The sequence below is a fragment of the Diaporthe amygdali genome (genome assembly GCF_026229845.1).
Source record: "Diaporthe amygdali strain CAA958 chromosome Unknown NODE_45_length_313557_cov_64_577745, whole genome shotgun sequence".
Classification (NCBI taxonomy): domain Eukaryota; kingdom Fungi; phylum Ascomycota; class Sordariomycetes; order Diaporthales; family Diaporthaceae; genus Diaporthe; species Diaporthe amygdali.
The window spans coordinates 162,836-182,219 of record NW_026517065.1 but is presented as its reverse complement, the minus strand read 5'-3'; the positions used below and the strand labels follow the sequence as shown (position 1 = coordinate 182,219).

Here is a 19,384-nt window from a genome sequence, read left to right as displayed (position 1 = left end):
CCCCGAGGATCATATCTCATCTGACGATTAAAAGCATTAAGATCTTACGAAAAATTCCATTAAACCTGAAGTGAGTTCTTGTGGTCCGCATTACACAGCTTTCGGATAGTATCCAGCCCAGAAACTGGCTCAACATTGATACAATGACAATGAATCTTTCCGAAACTGAGCTTACCAAGACGGAGAATTCCGGGCTGAACGGCTGACCTCTTCGAAACGGTTGCTATGCGCAAGGTCACCTGGTATGACCTCATGTGCTACTAAGACTGACCGAGAACCTGATTTTCGGCCGACGGTCTTTTCCTACAAGCACTCGAAAAGCAACGGGAGCGCTGTAGAATTTCGGACCGTTAAGCATACTAAATAATACTGTTGAGGAAAAGGTGTGCCCACTCCTAGGGAAAACTTGATAGCCGTATGTGCTCATAAAGGAAAAACCATGGTCCAGGTTCGAGATATTCATCTCAAGACACCGAGTCTCAAACAGTCAGCAGATGCGACAGGATTACTTGGGCCATAGCTGACCGATTTTGAGTGCACTTCGAGCAGAGAGAGGGGGAGGACGTCGTGCTTATAACTTAAGCGGCCGCTGCTACCTCGCCTGTCAGCCACAAATGATACAAAGTAGGTTGGCCCCCAGGGCTGGATTGATAAGAGTCTCAAGCCCAGCATCTCGGTCTAGATGTTTCACACCCGATTTCCCAAGCCCAATTTGACCTGACATTGGAGATCAGAACAAAGTTCCGTCGTTCCCGCAAAGTTGATGCTGGCCTGAAACCGTATTCTTGATGGGAAATATGGGCGGATTTGATGGCCATCAACTCTCTTCTTTAAAAGAATCTATAAATGCCTGGCATAGAAAGTTGTGGTCATTTTGAGAGATGATTTCCAAACAATTTCCAAACAACATTCAAATCAAGAATGAATTGGCATCCGGCTGACAACGATGACACAGTAGTACAAACCTCAAGTCCTTGTTTCAGCAATTCATAAGCAGAATCTCTCGGCGGTCTCCGCTTCGGCCACGGGCGAAACACTATGTACCAGAAGTCCATCAGTTGTTCCAAAACGAGCCAAAAGATTCAAAAGGAGTAGAACCAAGTGAAATTACCAAATACCCTCGGGATTCTGGCAAGTTCAGCAAGGGAGCGGAATAAGATGGACAGATATGGTGAATATGCACCTGTGCTCGCGTGTTCTGCGAACAACATTGCCCGATTTGAACATTTCAAGGCGACCTACAATCTTGTTTGCCTGCGCTGGGCTGCCAGGCCACCTTTATGCCGCCATGTTCTAGCCCGAGGGACTACATCCCCGTCGAGTCTACTGCGGAATCACAACGCTCTCTACATATCTTCGGTGAGTGTATCACAAGCGAAGAGGCTCCACTATGCTACTGACATGCACGCTGGCGGATTGTTACAAGGTCTAAGTGCTTTCACCAGGACTTTGGTCTGCTTGTAGCGTAATGTGCTGCTTGTTTTAACCCCTTAATTCGCCGGACTTCAGAGAAATGAGATAAAATCTTCTGGTGCAGTGTATTTCGTAGCAAAGTCAACAGAGAGAAGAGTGTATTGACGCACCTGATGCATTTGAATACTCAAGCGAGATCCAAATCCGGCCCCTCTCTGGCCGTCTCTGCCTATTCTGAGCTTACACCACAACCCCCATCAGATTGTGGCTTGCACCATGGGGAAAGAAAATCTCATCTTAGCCCCTGGGCCGCCCCCACTACCCAACATGCTCAGTCAGGTCAAGCTTCTGGTCTCCCAGTCAGGCCTCATGAGGCAGTTTAAACTATAAAGCATGGAAACTTGCCCAAGTCTCTGTTGATCAGAGTCCGACCTCAGATACTCAACATTGCCAAAGTCTTCGTTGCAATTGTATAGATAGAAGCGCGACTCATTCCCAGGTGGAATATTCGCCACAACATCTTTGCTTCATTCTCTGCGACTGTATTCCCCTACTACACTTCTTTCTGCAATCTCCCACCCATCCTGCAACTGCTATCTTGCCTCGTCAATCGACTCGCGAGCTTTCTTGAGCGATCATGACTTCTAGACGCACGGCCGATACTCACAGTTCCGGCTCTAGCCTTTCCGGAAGTTCGCATACCAGAAGCGAAAATCTATTGAGCACTGATGCGTTGAGACTTGTTCATAGGCAAGCCACGGAGCACCTCAAGAAGGATGGAGAAACCCAAGTGGACCCGTTGGAGGTCTATACCGTCGCTCTTTGGGAAGATCTATACCAGAAAGTTCTGCTGAAAGGTTATTCCAACAACTCTCAAGCCCCTCCTAACAACCAGTCCGACAATCGAGTGGATATTATCACCTACTACTTCGACAATACGGATGACGGGTTTAAGAAGATGGCCTTGGTTTATACCGAAGCCAAGAGAGCAAGCAATGCGACATCAACAACGAAAGGCAAAACACTCTTGGACCTGGAAGGCCAGCTCTTTGGATATTGTGAGGAATGGCTGAAGGCAAAAAGACCACAAGGCGGTGACAACCAGTTGTACGCTAATGCAGTCGTTGGGCCGTACATACGCTTCTTCACTGCGAAATATGAGACTGTGAACAGTAAGGAAGTTGTCGTTATGAGGGACCACAAGGGCAAAAAGGGATACGACAAAGATAATAAGCCGACTCTGGGCGGTGATTATTATGATGTTGGCAAGCCAGCGGACCAAGTCACCATCCGAGCCCAGTTCAAAACGATCAGGGATACTCACAAACCGGAGCCGGTCTCGTCCAGGCCCGGCACCTCCTCGGGCAGTGCCGGATTTCCATCACGCCCACAGACACCAAATAACGGATCAGAAAGAAGCCCACAGAGCGCTTCCCCCATGGAAATTGACCAGAGGAATTCTCCTCGGCCAAGCCCGCCGAGGGAGTCTCGGCCAAGCCCGCCGAGGGAATCTCGGCCGACGCGTCCAGAGGCGGCTGCCGACAGACGCTCTGCGTCGCCTCGAAATGTTTCAAGGCCAGTTCGCCAGCGGACTCCTCCAAGCATTGACCCGAACGTGAGGTCTTAGGTGTCTTGAAGATCATTGTTCGTCCTCAGCATCTCGACTTTTTGCTTATTTACTTCAGCATATATTTTCAATTGACATTTGGAAACAAGCGCAATCCGATGTGGACTTGTTGTTCGAATTCTCAGTATGCTGGCCCATGGTCCTGGGACTGTTCGGTTTTACGAATACAGCGTTGGATTGTTACAGAAACATAATGAATGTTTTAGGGCACTCGACCAGACCACACTAAAATTCTACGCTGGATCATTGAATTTCGCTTCCGGAGAAAGAAGGGTGTGGGAAGGGCTGGGCGGAGAAGGTGGAAGGAGTATCGATATCTTAAAGACAACACTGCTTGCTGGAGTTATTCGTTACAATTGGTCATCAAACAATTCCTAGCATTAGATCACGTTATTGATATATTGACCGGAGAGTATCTCTTAGATAGGCGAAGCCGCCGGCTCAGCCTCTCTCAATCTACTTGTATTACCTCCAGCGCTTCGGCGAAAACTAAATCAGTCTCCTCCTCAATTTGAATCGCTGGGCTCCCGCGGTCACGAGTTATGTCGTCATATCCGAATGTGAACCACCAGGCGACCCGCTTCGAATTTGTCAGAACCTAGACCTGAAGCGATAAGGAGGATAAAGAGGGAAGAGGGCTTCTTACCTGGGAGTCCTGGGTGCAGTCGAACGTTCTCGTGGCTGAATCTCTCCCGCAGTCATTGGGCTCCATTGGGACCACTAGTGACGCATCCAGAGGCTGGCAGTCCCATGGATTGTCTGTAACACCCACGGTAATATTTTCCACGTGTGTTGCCCTTTCAGCTTGGCCCATGTGGAAAGTTACTCTTGTCAAGGACCCCTCGCTTGCGTCGTATAATTTAGAGATGCAAGCCTTGTCACGGGGGTCCCATCGCCCCAGTATCTCGACACTTGAGTCGCGATGAACTATGTGCAGCCCAGCGCACCCATACACGCGCTTTGAGTGGGCTTCGATCGTCTTCTTGCGCACATGCATGGTAGCTATATCATTCAGAGAAGCTGTCGAAAAGCCATATCTCGTTTTCTGGTTTCGGAGGTGATTGGCGAAATCCAGTGTGGGGAGCGTAGGGCCTTCCGCATGAATTGGCAGGAGCGGAGGCTTAGCTGCTTCATCAATATCCGGTGCAGGTGAAGTATCCTGGGAAACTCCAAAAAATGGAATGGTGTTGAGCCCTCGACAACACTTGGGTATGTCAAAAGCTAATCCATGAATTTTGGTGAGTCGTCCAACACTGAGACGAACCCATGCCGAATCATGGACCCCACGGGCATAGTTTAGCTGCTCAGGCAGTTGATAAGCTCCAAAATATTGAACACGGTCGAAGTTTGTACCTAGCTTTACCCTCGAAAAAATTATTAGTAGTTGCGCGAGACTTCTCCGGTGAAAGCATGTATCTCACCGCGAGCAAACCAGCAGACAGCGGATATGAAGCTGATCTCATATGCACCCAGGCAGAAGTTAAACACTCCCCTTGTCTAAAAGCGAAATGAATTGGTATTCCGGGACCATGGTGCGCCTCGTCGTACTCGTCCTCCGCATACACGGCCTCCCCGAACACGACGTCAGAGGAACCATGGGAAACAATACCGATTATTCTGGAGAATTCCGAGCCAATATAAACCGTCAGTCCAGACGCGTACTCTGAGCCAAAAGTGAGTGGCAAGTACTGGCACTGTTTCCAACCCGGATAGTAGTGAAGCACCTCATCCGGACATTGTGGTGTGATAATTCGAGTACTGATACCGGAGGGCGGAGGGCTACGGTACCACATGACTGAGATTTTGTTGTGACTGACAGCACTCGGACCTGTCTCAACACAAACTATTCGCAATTGCTATGCACATATCGTGTAAGTACTGGTGAGTCCAAGTTCTTGCTTGCTTTCGCTTGCGGTAGGAGGTGTAGAATTGTTTGAATCGGCATGCAGGGATCACTCACGTCTGCGATCACGTTCAACTTGGAAAGCTCGGAGCAAAGAACTGTTCCCAGCCAACAAGACGACGAGTCTCCAAGCCACGAGGAAAAAGATCCATCCTGATATGAGATGCGAACGCCTCGAAGGCCAAATCTGCCTAGAGCAAACTGCAAACCGCGGACAGATCTGTTCGCTAAGGGAATTTGTGTTGTCGAACCATTGAGTGGTCCAAGGGCTAACTCGCTCAGATATGACCGACCCATGATACTTCTCGAGCAACCAAAAAGGCTCTGGATATTTTCATCGACGTTTACTTGTAGGGATGTTCTTTTTGGCTGAATTGTCCAAGGGGATCTAGGGGACAGACGAGGAAGCACCTCTGAGACAAACGTCATTGCCTGCAGCAGCGAGGCAAACATGGTGTTTTTCAAGAAGCTCATTATCTGCAATTGAAGTTCTGGAGGTAGTGCGCGGACCTTGGATAGAAGCTTTGCCAAGGTAGTGCTCGCGTGGAACAGGCTGCTATCAGAGGCCACGGAGGCAGGAAGGGGTGTGGGCGGATCCTCGTGACAAACCACAGGTTGCCCATCAATTCCCGAATCACGGGTCTCAAATGGTCGTGTTTGTACAGCCAAGCAAGACCAATCCAAGGGGGAAGAAAAGGGAGCGCTGGAGAACGCGACCTTCCAACAGTCCCTGTGCGAGAGGTAGACCATACGATCCGGTCTGCACTCCGGGCAGTAATCCCCACAAAGGCCTTGTCGACCGCAGGGCTGGACTGACAGCCTCTCACGGAGGAAGTTCTTGGACCAAAAACGGGTCTTGTTGGGGTAGTGCAGTTTGAGCTTCCGGAGGTGCGTGGAGCGCAACTGCTCCCGAATAGATCCATCTTCAGTCGTGAACGGAAATACTATTCAAAAATTGTAAGCAAGGTTCCTGACCAAGATCATGGGCTTGGACATACCAGAGACCAGAGGGCCCTGCCAATCGGGATAAGTTTCTTCCCTAGGCTCTGGGAGTGGGTTTTGACACAAGAAACAGCGCAACAGCATTCCCACGTGCAAGTCCTGGGAAACAACGGTTTCATCAGTGCCGGCCATTTTGACTCGAGTTGAGTCTGCGCGCTTGAGCCTGTTGGGCAAGGAAAACGTGCAATGGTAACGGACAACAAGCCATGATGACGGGGCCGTTGTGTTTTGAATGCGCCGAACGTCATGTGCGCTGGAGGCAGCAGCGCCTCAGACACACCCTTAGGTATCTGCCTAAGCTACCACAGTAGTCTGTACCATCAGGTGTTTGCAGCCGCTTGTGCTTCTCCTAACCCTGGTGTAACACCCCTGCAGTGGGGGCGTAAACTACGTTATCCTACGTACCAACGCTGGTTTTTTTAGTACTCAAAACTCCTCGCTACGTGTGATTTTGGTAGTTGTGTGTTGATTTTCCTTCGAAATTTGAGATAGTGGAGCGACCATTAGACAACTTCATAAAAAAGATGGTATCAAAGTAAGTCCACTGGTGATCTGGCCTTGAGCTTTTCCTTAGACTGTCAGATACCTAGGTAGGGTTTCGGTCTACTGTACACCGGATCTCATTTAAATTTTTGTCATCGATGAATGGAGATTGTGAATCCAAGACTAATAGTTGACCAATTGATCTTTCATCAGTCTCCCAAAATGGTCAAAGTGGATAGTCATATTACACGATGTAATTCGAGCAGCTTGGCATACCGCAATGCCAACATTGGATATGACTGAGTGAATACCCATGGTATTGAACATGACTTTACGCTCGCAGCGCATTTAGAAAAACACACGCCGATCAAGCAACTCGTGGAAGACGTCCATAAATGTGCAAAGCCTCAGCGTCTCTGATTTCTTCCTCCCTCTATTCTTGTCATTGCAGCTTATTGTAAAGAGCTTATGCTTCTCGTGCTCAGAATTGAGGACTGTCTCTTCGAGAGAGCATGTATGCCTGTAGCTTCCTCTCGTTTAATGTCGTTGCTGAGAGCGCTAGTCTTCGCACGCAGCTCACCGGTCTCAATAGTATGAGCGCGGACCACCTCTTGCTTCTGGAACTTGGGTTTTCGACAAGCTTCGTGTTCTGATGCTTCTCACACATCATCTGTTCCATATCTGGTTCTGAATCGATGATAATAGAAATGCGCATTGTCTTCTTCTTATCCATAAGCTGTTGTGTCTTATAACTTATTAGGCAGCAACAGGACGATCATAACGTTCACAAAAAGGACAAATGCTATGGCCGCAATTAATGCATGCCGGACCCTCTACCATGGATCCTGTTTTACAATAGCACTACAATAAGGTTTAAAATTAGCACTGAGTTGGCAGTCATATCCGTTAGCTATCTAGGGTCTAACTCACACAGTCCCAGAGGTTAACCATCTCGAGTGCCCTAGGCGTAGGCTTTTCTTGCTTCTTGGTCTCTATCTCTCTGTCGAGCTCCGTGGCCTTGTTTTCGTCGAGCTGCTTCTCAAAAGCAGTGCATCTTCTTCTCTTAACCACACTATCATCCGTCTGATCCTCCGATATCCTGTAGTTGACAGGATCGCTTCCTGGAAGAGCTTTGCGCTTTTTTTGGAATTGGAGAAACATCTTGATCAAGTTGCGCCTCCAGGAATGGCCTTCATATCGCCAGATGTGCTTTGGTGAAACTGAATCTTATTACGAGATCAGTTTCACAAAGGTGTAGTCTGTTCAAGCTAGCGACTTGTACAGCACTGAAAAGGTTTTCTCTATCCACACTAGCGTGGAGGAGGTCAAGACGGGATGGTGAGGGTTGCACGCCAATGAGATGAAAAGATCAGATTGAGAGCAACGCCAATGATGGCGCGTATCGATTAGCGCAAGGCTTTTGATTAGGCTCCATTACGGTCGCACAGAATGCAAGCCTCCGGCATCCTACACGTGCAACGCTCCTACGCATTCGACACCCAATCTGCCAAGCTGCCAAGCTGTCGACATGGCAGCTCAGGCACATTGGTGGGTGGATGGGCACTAGGCTGGAACCTCACATCGCAGCACCACTACGGCTCAAAGTGCCGCTCTGAACCCTGGGCAATTGGTAGCGTACTGGATAATTCATATGACGATATACAGTTCCGCACACATCAGATGAAATGCAAGACAATAGCTATACCCAATGCCCTGACACAGGGCTGTACTGCAACAATGCCAAATTGGATAACATTCTCTGATGGCAAAAGAAGCTTCCTGACTAATATTGAAGTTCTCGACATGAGAGCAATTCCTCTATTATGACTAACGCCTTCAATTTCTTCTCAGTTAGAAAATGTTTCTTTCCGAGTTTGAAAGAATATTTCTTAGATGCTGAGCTGAGTGCTCTAGGCGCCTGGGCTCAAAGGCCATCGATGTCGTCTTCGGGTTCCCTCCAGGCGCCGGCTTCTGTCGAATTCCGTATCAAGTACTTACACAGGACTAGATATAGGCATAAATAGAAGATAGATTATTCGTCTCCTCGCGCCTCAAACAAGTATCAATCAACAGGGCCATTACTACTTCCAGCCAAATCGCGCTGCGATGTACGTGAGTCCACCCTCTTGTCCCCGTACCTCGCCTTACGCTTCAAAGCTTGCCAAGCTGGATGCTTGTAAGGGGACCTTGGGCCGCCACGACGGAGTCGAGCTGGTATAGGATCCAGTGCCCGTACGCTGACGGTTTTGCTGGAAGATGATGCAGATTGAGGGTTCAACCTTGTCCCACCCCCCATGACCCTGTAGCCAGCCACCAAGATCTTGCATTTACAGCCTGCATCACGAGCCTTATCAATCATGCTTTGAAAGATCGCCCTGAATTGGCTGAGCTGGCTCACATCTCTCTTGATCAGCTTATACACATCCTCGGCTTCAACAATGATAAAGCACTCGCGCAGATTCTTCAGGATCAATGATATGAAGTCTGACCATTCCTTCTCTGTGTGATAGCCATGAAGCTTCACGCAAGATATGCTTTCCCCGAGATGCTTTGCCATGGTGGCTTGATCCAGCGCAATAAGCTGTGATGCGAGACTTTTCAGAACTTCGGCCAAGGTGGCATGTGTGTCCTCGATTGTAGCGTCTGATAGATACCAGCATGTTTGTTTGGCTTCAGGTTGAAGAAGGCTGATTAGTTCAACGGCGATTTGTTTCGTTCGTATTTCTGCTTTTGGACCAGCTTGCAAAAACAGAAGGGAGGGCTCTGGCGAAGCAATCCAATCGCCGATGCTCGTGATGAGATGAGCCATGTCTGGGTTCTGGGCTGACCATCGCTGGCCGCCCCTCCTCGACAGTGATTGTTGTTTACGTAATGCTTCTGCTTGACACCTTTCTGGCTTGAGAAATCGCGTAGCTTCGCCGAATTGTATGTCAAAGATTCGCGGGCGCATATCACCAACGTCCCCACGAATTTCATTGAGAATCGCCTTGTGTTCTATCGCAATACTCCAGTCAGCATATATTCATCGATTTACCTCACTGTAAAACACGTTCTAGACGGTAATTACCTATTAAGATTTTCCACCCCTCATCCATCTTGGCAGTCAGTGTCGCAAGTGGTTCCGTGAAACGCGCTTCCATATCATTGATATGATTGTTGAATTTTCGAACCATGGAGTGAGTGTCTCTAAGCTCGGCCTTCATACAAGATCCAGCCAAAGCTTCCATGAGTGTTGCACATCTCTTTACCTCATCGATAGTATTTTTGAGATCAGTTTTGAAAGGACGAATGACCGCGCAGACGGCTCTCCGTCCTGGGGTGAATTGATACCATTCCAGCGCCTTTTGCAGGAACAGTAAGATATGTCGATATAGCCCGACCACGGCTTCCTTCATCGTATCGGTCTGATACAATTTAGCGTTGAGTTTTGCCCTTGGTAGAACTTCACCGACATCCGTGAGAGCTTTCGCAAACTCAGCAACGAGCTCTGCATGATTGATGATGCCCTGGGTGGTGTCAGAGGGATTCAGCCCAGCGAAAGGAAGGCATACGACGCACAATGAAGATAAATTTGACAGTTCCCCAAGCGAGACTGACGTACTCCGGATGCTGTTGAGCAAGCATGTCTAGGGCTGTCCCATAATAGAGCATGATCTCCGAGGCTTTGTGTAGCCTGTCCCGTAGAACTTTGAACTTAGTGGCATCTTGATATCGCTTCTGGGCTTGCAGTATATAGGTTTGGACATCCGTTATCGATGTGGAATTCCTCATCCACGCAAGACTGTCGGCTTTCTTCCCCTGAAACTCGACTTTCAAGTACCTAATAGCCTCGTTGTATGCTTCTTCCGCAACATCCCTTGTACTGTAGACAAGAACAGAAAAGCGGTCAGTTAATCCAGTTTGGTAGTATCTCAGGTCAAAAGCTGGAGACAAAAAAAGGAGGAACAGCAGCTTTGGGGAAACAATTCCGAGCATCTTACCTGTCCAGTTCGCCATACCAGCCTTGAAGGGAAGCGTTTGACATTTCAAGGCTTGTTATATCTGCATCATCTGTGCTCCAAATTCTGAAAGGTCGGAATAAAAGATCTCCCTGAAGGCTTCTTTGAGCAAAGGAGGAGACTTTGACCTGGTGCGCTACTTTTCAGTTTGTTACACTGGGGGTGGGCAGTGCTCTGCAGCGCCACTTTGAAGAAGACACATCAAATGGATCGAGACAGCAGATCGGTTGTGTAACAGAAGCACTGACCGGTCGGTGGCTGGGAATCGTCTGGGCAGTTATTCATGCCTCGCCAGCAAAGGAGGGGTTGGGCAAACATGCCCCGAGCTGTGTTCATTCTCAGCTGAAAGGCACCAGCTTCTCCGTCAGATTTCACCCACAAACTCTTGGTGAGAACTCCACCCTTCGACACGCCCTCTACCCCTCGCGTCTTCAGCCAAGGTCTCAACTCACTAAATTTCATTGCCAAACATGCGTTTACAGAACAGACTGCTGTGAATTTGCCTGGACTGACAATTGATCCAATACGCCACCAAGCCCTTCGCAAGCAACTGTCCCTTGAAGGTCGCCGAAATGTCGTCTGATCATTCGCCAGCAGCGTTCTTGTCCAAGAGGAGCAGAGAAAGTACACCTTCGCATTTGGAAAGTGATAGCAATACTCGTGCGCCTAAGAAGCTTAAAAGTAACCAAGACAAGGCGACCTATTGGACTCAGCCTGCCATGGCCAAATATATCGTTGTGCACAAAGTCACATGTTATCAATCAGGCCCCACACACACATATCATCCAAAGTCTGCATATTTCTTGGATAAGCCAAGCCTCGACGCTGGGGACAGCAAAGCCACTCCCTTGAGAGGGAAGCGTGCGATCGGAAATTTGCAGTCGTACCTTACGGCCTATCCACACATCAGCTTTGTCATTGAGCGTGTGTATGAATGCATGAAGTTTCACGATGAACTTGCGAGGACCGGACAATTTCGCACGATTGAGATTGAACCCGTGGACGCCCAGGATGCCATGCGACTCCGACCTTGCCTTTTTGTCCTAGAGGTTGGTGCGAGTCAACCACAACCGACTCTAGAGACGATGACAATTTCAGCCTCTAGAGCCCTCGGAAACGCGCTAAATTTCTGTCTTTTCGAGGGATGGAATAGGCACGGAGATCTTGTGGCACCATATCTGCAATTCTACCACGCTCGGCCACGGATACAGGCTGTGGAAAGTCATCTAACACCAGAATGGAGGCTTGAGGTCCGAGCTCTGTATAAATATCTCGAAGAGCAATTCAGCAATGAATATGCTGAGGCCGACGATCTTATCTCTCAAGGTTTCTTCACAAGGCCTCACTTTCCAAATCTGTTTCTGGCCGGCGACGTCCTCGTGAGCCCACAAGAGTCCGATCCCATTGCGATGCTGGCAAGAAGTATCTACTCGAGCAAGGATGCTGAAATAAGAATTGAATGTGAGACTTGGTCATTTGACGGGCTATTCAAGAAGACGAAGAACGTTGTGCAAATCTCTCTTCCGTCAGGGTATTCCGCCAATGACAAAATTCCCATAACATCTTTGACCGCAATCCCGCTCCGAATCGATACAAGCGGTCTAAAAGATGTGTTGCGAAAGAGAGGTGAAATCTTCTGGAGCTGCTGGAAAGGAGGCTTGATCAGCTACACTGCACCAACGAAGGGTTTCGACATCCAGATGGTGAGTACCAGAGATGCACGACCAGTCGGACTCCAGCTGACAAATTTTTAGCCGAACTATCGATGCATGATTGATATGGAAACATACAATGAGCTGTATAACAAGTCTGATGGTGCTCAACAAGGCGATGGTGATCAATTGCATCATGATGAGTTTCTCACTGCCGTGGTTGGGCAGGAAAACCTTCCCCCGGGCACATTCTTGCTCCTCCTGCCTACCACTATCAAAGCATTCCGATTTCATGACAAGAAGTGGAGTGAGTACCCACGTGACAGTGCATGTTCCAAGAGCAATCAATGACAATCATACTTTCAGAAACCCTCGCAGTCAAGCATATCAGACCCGTCACCTGGAACAAGACAGCCTTCGAAAGACTGGTCCTGGATCACGACAATAAGGATCATATTGAGGCTTTAGTCACAAACCACCTCGAGCTTAGGACCATGGCCGATGTGATTGAAGGAAAAGGCAATGGACTGGTGATTTTGCTCCATGGTGGACCTGGCACCGGGAAAACCTTTACGGCCGAGGCGGTGGCTGAGATAGCCGAGCGACCTTTGTATCGATTGACCTGCGGAGATATTGGAACAGAGCCCGAGATTGTCGAGAAGTGTCTTGAACACATCTTCTACTTGGGAGGCACTTGGAAGGCCGGTAAGAAAAAGCTCCACGCAAACCCGTAGCTACTTCCTACCATTAACATCTATCCAGTTATTGTCCTAGACGAAGCTGAGGTTTTTCTCGAAGAAAGAACGCAAGCAGACCTCCAGAGAAATGCATTAGTCTCTGTCTTCCTCCGGGCACTGGAGTACTATGATGGCATCTTGATCTTAACTACAAACAGAGGTAAGACTTTTTGCGAAGTTCAGCATCACGATCTTGGAAAAGCTTACAGTTGTAGTTGGCACCTTTGATGAAGCTTTCAAGTCTAGGATACATCTAGCTCTGCACTATCCGCGACTGAGCACCGAGAACCGTGAGCAAATATGGTCCGATTTTATTGGGGCCCTCAGGGATGAAAGCACTCCAGGGAACGAAAGTGAAATCGACCACAAAGACCTGAAGAAGAAAGTTGACGCCTTAGCAAGACACAAGTTGAACGGCCGGCAGATCAGAAACTCGATTCGAACGGCTAAGCAATTGGCCAAATTCAAGCACCAAAAGTTGTCTTCAGCCCACATTGAAAAGACAATAAAAGTTGTCAAGAACTTTGAGAAGTACGTTGAGGATACACATGGGCATACTGATGCCGAATGGGTTAGATCAGGCGGGATCCGTATTGACAAGACTGAAGACTGAAAAGTGGTATGAGCATTATTTCCTTACTCCTTTAACTAACAACTTTGAATATTTCCGATCCTTGCAAAAACTTCATTACGGCATTATTCCCGTGCAGCGACCCGAGACTGTAAGATCGGCTCCCATGGGTGAATCCCTCGGGTAGACTGTCTATTAAGAGTATATAACTCTATTAATGGTTGCAGACGCAATTCTCATTGTAACGAAGGGTGTCATGGGCCGGTGCAAAGTGTGTTTACCCTGAATTCCACACAACCAAGTCAACTGCAAAACATGTCACTCAAAGGCAGGAATTGTCCAACGAACTAGCTCAACCCTCATGTTCACTCCACATTGTTTGTAATCGGGTCAATTCAGTCGACATGTGATTTCAGAAAACGACATCAAGTCAACAACACCTGGATGAGCATAACTGTTTCGCCAGATAGGTCTGGCCCGCTCTAAAACAATGATATGCGGTCATGCAGGTCGTCTGTACTGTTTGCTAACAGACAAGGCCTCTTGTAACTATGAGGCGAGCGACTTCCATTGCACAAAAACATCTCGCTCTACCTCTTGAATACAGTTTCCTCTAACTCCGTACCATTCCCCAGAGCGACCTTATCAGCCCCGACCATGACAAACAAGATCCGTGCCACCTGCGCGGCAGATCGGTTAACCCACTGATGGTTCGTACCACGCTGGATGATAAATTCCCCCTGCGAGATCGTCTTCTCCTCCCCGCCGTCTAGCACGCACACAATCTCCCCGGACAGCACCACTGCGTAGTCCAGGCTCTGCGTGCGGTGCATTGGGGCCGAGTAGTTGGGCGGGATATCCGTGACGCCGAAGTATGCGCCGCCGGGCGCACACCGCGGGAACGTGTTGGCGAAGGCGGAGGGGTTGACCGCCTCGGTGTTGTTGGCTGGGACGACAGGCCTGATGTCGAAGTTGTGAAAGGAGCTTGTGCCAGGCCCGAAGGGCTGGAACGGTGCGATGGTCTCGTCTGATGAAAAGACTGATGTGCCATCTGAGTTGTGGGTTGTGCTGACCAGCCGAGGGCTGGGGAGACAAGCCTGTGTGCTGCTTTCTTGCTTGTTTGAAGCCATGTCGAATGTGTGCCAAGTGACAGGTTTGTTTGCTTATTTCACTTTTACAAGGTGGAGGATAATGGTAACGAATGAGATGGTTGTTCTTCACTTGGTGATCTCTTATATTTACAAGATCGCAGGTGCCTGGTTTGTGGCTGAGGATGATGGATTAGACGAAACCTAGATCCGAGAATCTTGGTCATCTTCCTGCGGTAGGTAATCGCTGTCAAGTCGCGATATCTCCGCTAGGATGCGACAGTGCGAGCGCATCCCCACCCAGTCCTAGGCTTGTCAGAAACAAGCCTTGAGGGATCAATGCTAGCACAGGAGCCGATCGATATTAGCTTGATCCTGCCGGGCTTTCGGCACTTAAGCTGACAAACAATTCGAAATCACCCAGACTTTCTTCCATAAGCATACAACCAGTGAGGTATCATATTGCAAGAGAATTAGTATAGGAGGAGTACCGTCTATCTGCTACATATTTGTATAAAGCTGTAGGCAGTGATGTTATGACTGCAGTTTGGGAAGCCATCATTGATTCAATGACGCTATCTACAAAGTGCTACACTTAAAGCATGTCTTGTGAACATGACTTTAATCAGGAAGGCATCCCAGTTTTGGTTACAGTAAATGATGTCCCTGATGTCAATGACAAAATGTAAACAAAGTATCTAGGTCCATGCTTAGGCAATAGCAGCCCAGAATAATTGTGCAGCATGAAGCGCCCCCAAGCATCGCGGCTACATCACCAGTGGGGACATCCACATTTCCCTTGCTCTGTAACTGAATTGGGGTTTGCAACAACAACAGAACTGAAGAAGGAAACCAGGACTTTTAAGCTCATTTTTGAGGCTGGGGAAGTAGCATTTCAACGGTTGAAAGATCTTTTTTGCAACTTGAATTCCCAAAATTGTTGACATCACTCAAAAAGGCTCGAAGACTCAACGCCTGCGCAATTGGAACGAGAATATCTTGTCTCTTATTGATTCTTCGACATCCTTAGCCAAGGGAGTTTTCTTTTCAAACAGAAGAGCCTCCAGAAGACTGCGGCGGGCTGAGGCGTCATCACATCAGTAGTCACGGTTTTGACCAAACCTGCATGCTATTCAACTCGGAAGCGGACGAATTCTTAGAGCCGGCTAGGTTGGGCTTCAATGGTCGGTATACAACATGACTTTTAGTCTTTGACCTTCGAAATTAACATGTGATGAATTCTTGAACATTCCCACCCAGGCTGACATTGGCGTATTAGCTTAATTTTCTTGGCCGAAAATCGAGGGAAGGCTGACAAACAAGGGGGTTCCACAGTAGAGATTCCTGAGGGTGCACTTCCTACTATACCACCTTCACAATAGGGGTTTTAGTTGAAGATTTCGCTCTGATGGTGTGGGAAAACCTCAAGTAGGCGCATAGATCTTCCAATGGCCGCTCAAGATTGCGAGGTCTAATGTATGCAATAAACCACGTAGTGACAGCATCAAAGCCGCAATACATGTGTCATCTCACGATGCCGGGATAGAATATTCTACGCCCCTGTTGTGTTCTGACCAGACAAATGACGGATCTCCAAGAGCACATGCATTCGTAGGCACACAGTGAAAGATATGTCCAAGCAGCTCATGTTCGGGGTAAGTTGTCCTAGCGACACTCATCAGCCAGGGCCCTGACCCTGTCCACATTTGGTCCCGACACCATGCCTGCTGCCTCCTTGCCTACAGTCACCCATGGACTGAGATGACAAAGCCCTTTGCCTTCGTCCCAGGCCCAAGCCATACACTTATGACTGGATACACAGTGACCAGAACAGACAAGCGCAGTCTTCACGTCCACAAATGTCTGCGTGTGCTCGTCCAACACTCCTACATGATCCCATCCGACCCGCCCAGGCATCTCCTCGGACACCCCAGACGAGGAACCACGGCTCACAGAAGGACGCGCATCCGCCGCACGGTCCTGCTGCCGCCCACGCAGAGCATACACCTCCCACAGGTCAACCCACAGCACCGGATCAACAGCATCCCTGAATGTGCTCCCCACGGTCGCCATCTCGGTCCTTGAGAGCCGGTGGAACGTCGCCACGGGGGCGCAGAAGCGGTCGGCGCGCAGACGCGACGCCCAAGGCTGCTCGCCGTTGAAGAAGCGGCTGGCGTCCTCGTCGACGGACACGCCGAGGCGCAGGAGCGCGTCAGACAGCAGGCGGTCGCCCCACGTCTCGGTCAGGGAGGCGCGGCGCGCCTTGGCGATGGTGTGGTGGTTGCTCGGGGCGAAGAGCGCCTGCATTGTTGCGCGGGAGAGGGCGATGGAGGAGCCGCCGTGGGCGAAGCGTTGGCGGTAGTCGCCTACTGCGTTGCCGAGGTCTGTTTGGGTGTGGGTGGTTAGTGGTTGTGGAAGTTGGTGCTGGATGTGTTCCACGATCTGGGTCTTGGACAGATGGGCACAGGCTTGTCCTACGACACTTCACTTACAGTGTGCTATGGATGGATCGAAATGGCCGAGGATGAAGTTGAGCGACGGGTAGATGAGGTACGTATCGTCGTCGACAAGGATGAACCACTTTTTATCTGGCATAGCACGGTAAGCCAACTCGAGACTGGGCATGAACTGCAACTATGTCAGCAAGGATGATGCTCTTAGGAATGCCGTCTCTGCAGGTACCTTCATGGCGTCCAGCTCCCAGCCGAACGAGCTCGAGTAATCTCGCGCCAACTCGTCTTCGCCTGCGGAGATAGCCGCTTTCAAGTTCATGTACTTCTCAAGACGAGGGTAGCGAGCATCCTCGTGCACTGCCAGCCTCTCGTCCACGAACCTCGCAATTACATCATGAACCTTCAATCCAGACCGGGCACCGTCCCTCGTCGCCAGCTCGACACCGAAGTCACCTACGATGATGACATTCTCTGGGCTGATCCCAGTCGCCAGGGCCTCGATCCACGCCAGGGCCCTCTCTTGCGTCCCGTATCCCGTTTTCAAGATGATGGCTACGTCGCGGGACCAGTCCAACGGGAACGCGGGCGGCTCATACAGCCAGCGCTCGTTTCTCAGGGGACCTCTGAGGAAAGTGACAAGTCGGTGGGTGTTGAACCGAGCGGATAAGCGGAGTGCATTGTCGTAGGGGAGGGTCGCCCAGAGGAGGAGGATGACGAGGGCGACCGAGGTGAGCAGTCGTAGACTAAGCAGCGATCTCCGGAACCGACGCCAATGAAGTAGCATCTTCCGGTTGTCATCTCATCGTCTGGGCTGCAGTTGCACAATACAGCTTGGAACACAGCTACTCAAGTGAAGGGAGAGAGAAGGGTGTCAGAGGAAGTGTGCGCCTACAGGCAAGGAGAGTGAATTGCTTGTTGTCAGGCACATACAAGCACCCGGGGCTAAGGACCTCGATGGAAGATGTAAGACATCAAAGATGTAGGACATCATAAGACAGGGTGTGTCAGAAGCAACAAGCAACAAAAAAGGAAAACATCTTAACTCATATAAGCAGCTGCGCTGCGCACCCTTGTGTGGCACATGCAGCTGAGGCGGCACAGCAGCCTATGTCGTGCTGCTGCTGCTGCCACTGCTGCGGTTCATCCTCCTCTTCCTCCTCTGGCTTCCGGCCAGTCCGCCCAGCCAGGCCAGCTGCTGGGCTTACCCAAGGCGGAGGCGGAGGTGACGCCGTAGCACAGGCGGGCAGGCATGCGGAGAAAGGATCAGGAAGAGGGAACTGGAACAGCCTCGGCGTACCAAGCTCCCAACCACATGGGCCGCACGCGATCTGGTGCGGTGGGCAGGGCATGCTGGAGGTGTGGTTGCACGCCTGCTCCAAGTAGAGCTAGCTGCATGGGGATCGCCGCGCTTCTGGCGTCTGGGGAACAAGGCCGTCTGTAGTCTGGATGGGTGGTGGGGTCGGGCTTCTCCAAAGTGGAGGGGGGACCCTCCAACGGTCAGCTCGATCTCTGGGCATCCAAGATGGCGGGACCTTGGCCTGGTTGATGGGTGACAAACATGTTTCCCCGTTGAATACCCGGTCCCTGCCAGGAGGATCTGGTGGTGTTCCTTAGCCCGAGCGGTCGAAAGCACCCGTATGGGCATCATTCATTGGAAGACTCCATATCCAAGCTTGCTGTTCAAGCTGTCCTTTTGATTAATTGCATTCACTTTAGGAGGAGGATATCTTCAAGAGCAAAGGCTGCATTCAGGAGTCTTCCGGAGGACTGGAAGTCATATTCAAGCGAAAAGTGTGCAACTTTTGATTGCAAAGAGGATCCAACCTCCCTTCCTGGATCTAACTGCACTGTTGACAGCTCAACAAAAAGGATTCGAAAGACTTTTGACGCCTGGTGCTCTTCTTAACTCCTCAACCAGCAATGAACCACAATGAACCATCTGAGCAACAATCAATATGTGAACAAGCCAGCACTCAGTCATGTATCAACCATCAGCCGGAATCAGTCGTCCCAATCAAACATCTGCAGAAATCAATAGTCCACCTCAAGCATCAGCCGGGACTCTTTGTCCAAATCAAGCATCAGCCAGTATCAGTCATCCGGAACAAACATCGTCACAAGACAATTCCACAGTCAACCCTCAATAGGCTCACCAATGTCAATGTTGGTCTCTTGTTTAACGGCCCATCGCACGGCCTCCCAGACATTGGCCTTCGTCTCGGTAGGGATGTACGCAGGCTCAGTGCCCGCCTCATGCACACCAGTCTCCACGAGGACACTTCTCCAGGTCAGCTCCGAAGTCTTGTCCGCATCAATGGCGCCGCGGATATCGCTCTCCGGGTTGTCACCGATCATGTACACCGTCTTGATCGATTGTTTTGCATCTGGTTTCGTCTTGGCGTGGTACTTCCGCAACACCTGTTCGGCGAATTCATACGTTGTCCATGTGGGTTTTCC

General features: G+C 49.8%; 6 protein-coding genes across 6 annotated transcripts; 2 read left to right on the top strand and 4 right to left on the bottom strand.

Annotated features, from left to right (window-relative positions):
* Nucleotides 1–2,050: 2,050 nt before the first annotated feature.
* J7T55_007796 (uncharacterized protein) lies at nt 2,051–3,040 on the top strand (the record flags this gene model as incomplete). The annotated part of the gene is made up of 1 exon (XM_053134480.1): nt 2,051–3,040. One exon carries the CDS (start codon nt 2,051–2,053, stop codon nt 3,038–3,040), a length of 990 nt encoding a protein of 329 aa, XP_052987768.1.
* A 451-nt stretch (nt 3,041–3,491) lies between these two features.
* On the bottom strand, nt 3,492–7,589 carry J7T55_007795 (uncharacterized protein; the record flags this gene model as incomplete). The annotated part of the gene is made up of 10 exons (XM_053134479.1): nt 3,492–3,620; nt 3,687–4,199; nt 4,462–4,896; nt 5,001–5,144; nt 5,355–5,887; nt 5,942–6,108; nt 6,189–6,244; nt 6,705–6,727; nt 7,009–7,051; nt 7,359–7,589. The coding sequence occupies 10 exons, from the start codon at nt 7,587–7,589 to the stop codon at nt 3,492–3,494; spliced, it is 2,274 nt and encodes a 757-aa protein (XP_052987767.1).
* Nucleotides 7,590–8,490: 901 nt separating this feature from the next.
* On the bottom strand, nt 8,491–10,452 carry J7T55_007794 (uncharacterized protein; the record flags this gene model as incomplete). Its single annotated transcript, XM_053134478.1, has 4 exons — nt 8,491–9,422; nt 9,496–9,934; nt 9,987–10,290; nt 10,409–10,452. 4 exons carry the CDS (start codon nt 10,450–10,452, stop codon nt 8,491–8,493), a joined length of 1,719 nt encoding a protein of 572 aa, XP_052987766.1.
* Nucleotides 10,453–11,511: 1,059 nt separating this feature from the next.
* J7T55_007793 (P-loop containing nucleoside triphosphate hydrolase protein) lies at nt 11,512–13,428 on the top strand (the record flags this gene model as incomplete). Its single annotated transcript, XM_053134477.1, has 5 exons — nt 11,512–12,129; nt 12,181–12,385; nt 12,445–12,783; nt 12,841–12,975; nt 13,025–13,428. 5 exons carry the CDS (start codon nt 11,512–11,514, stop codon nt 13,426–13,428), a joined length of 1,701 nt encoding a protein of 566 aa, XP_052987765.1.
* A 548-nt stretch (nt 13,429–13,976) lies between these two features.
* On the bottom strand, nt 13,977–14,516 carry J7T55_007792 (uncharacterized protein; the record flags this gene model as incomplete). The annotated part of the gene is made up of 1 exon (XM_053134476.1): nt 13,977–14,516. The coding sequence occupies one exon, from the start codon at nt 14,514–14,516 to the stop codon at nt 13,977–13,979; it is 540 nt and encodes a 179-aa protein (XP_052987764.1).
* Nucleotides 14,517–16,139: 1,623 nt separating this feature from the next.
* On the bottom strand, nt 16,140–18,276 carry J7T55_007791 (glycosyltransferase family 31 protein; the record flags this gene model as incomplete). Its single annotated transcript, XM_053134475.1, has 4 exons — nt 16,140–16,858; nt 16,967–17,102; nt 17,157–17,670; nt 17,996–18,276. The coding sequence occupies 4 exons, from the start codon at nt 18,274–18,276 to the stop codon at nt 16,140–16,142; spliced, it is 1,650 nt and encodes a 549-aa protein (XP_052987763.1).
* Between the last annotated feature and the right edge of the window lie 1,108 nt (nt 18,277–19,384).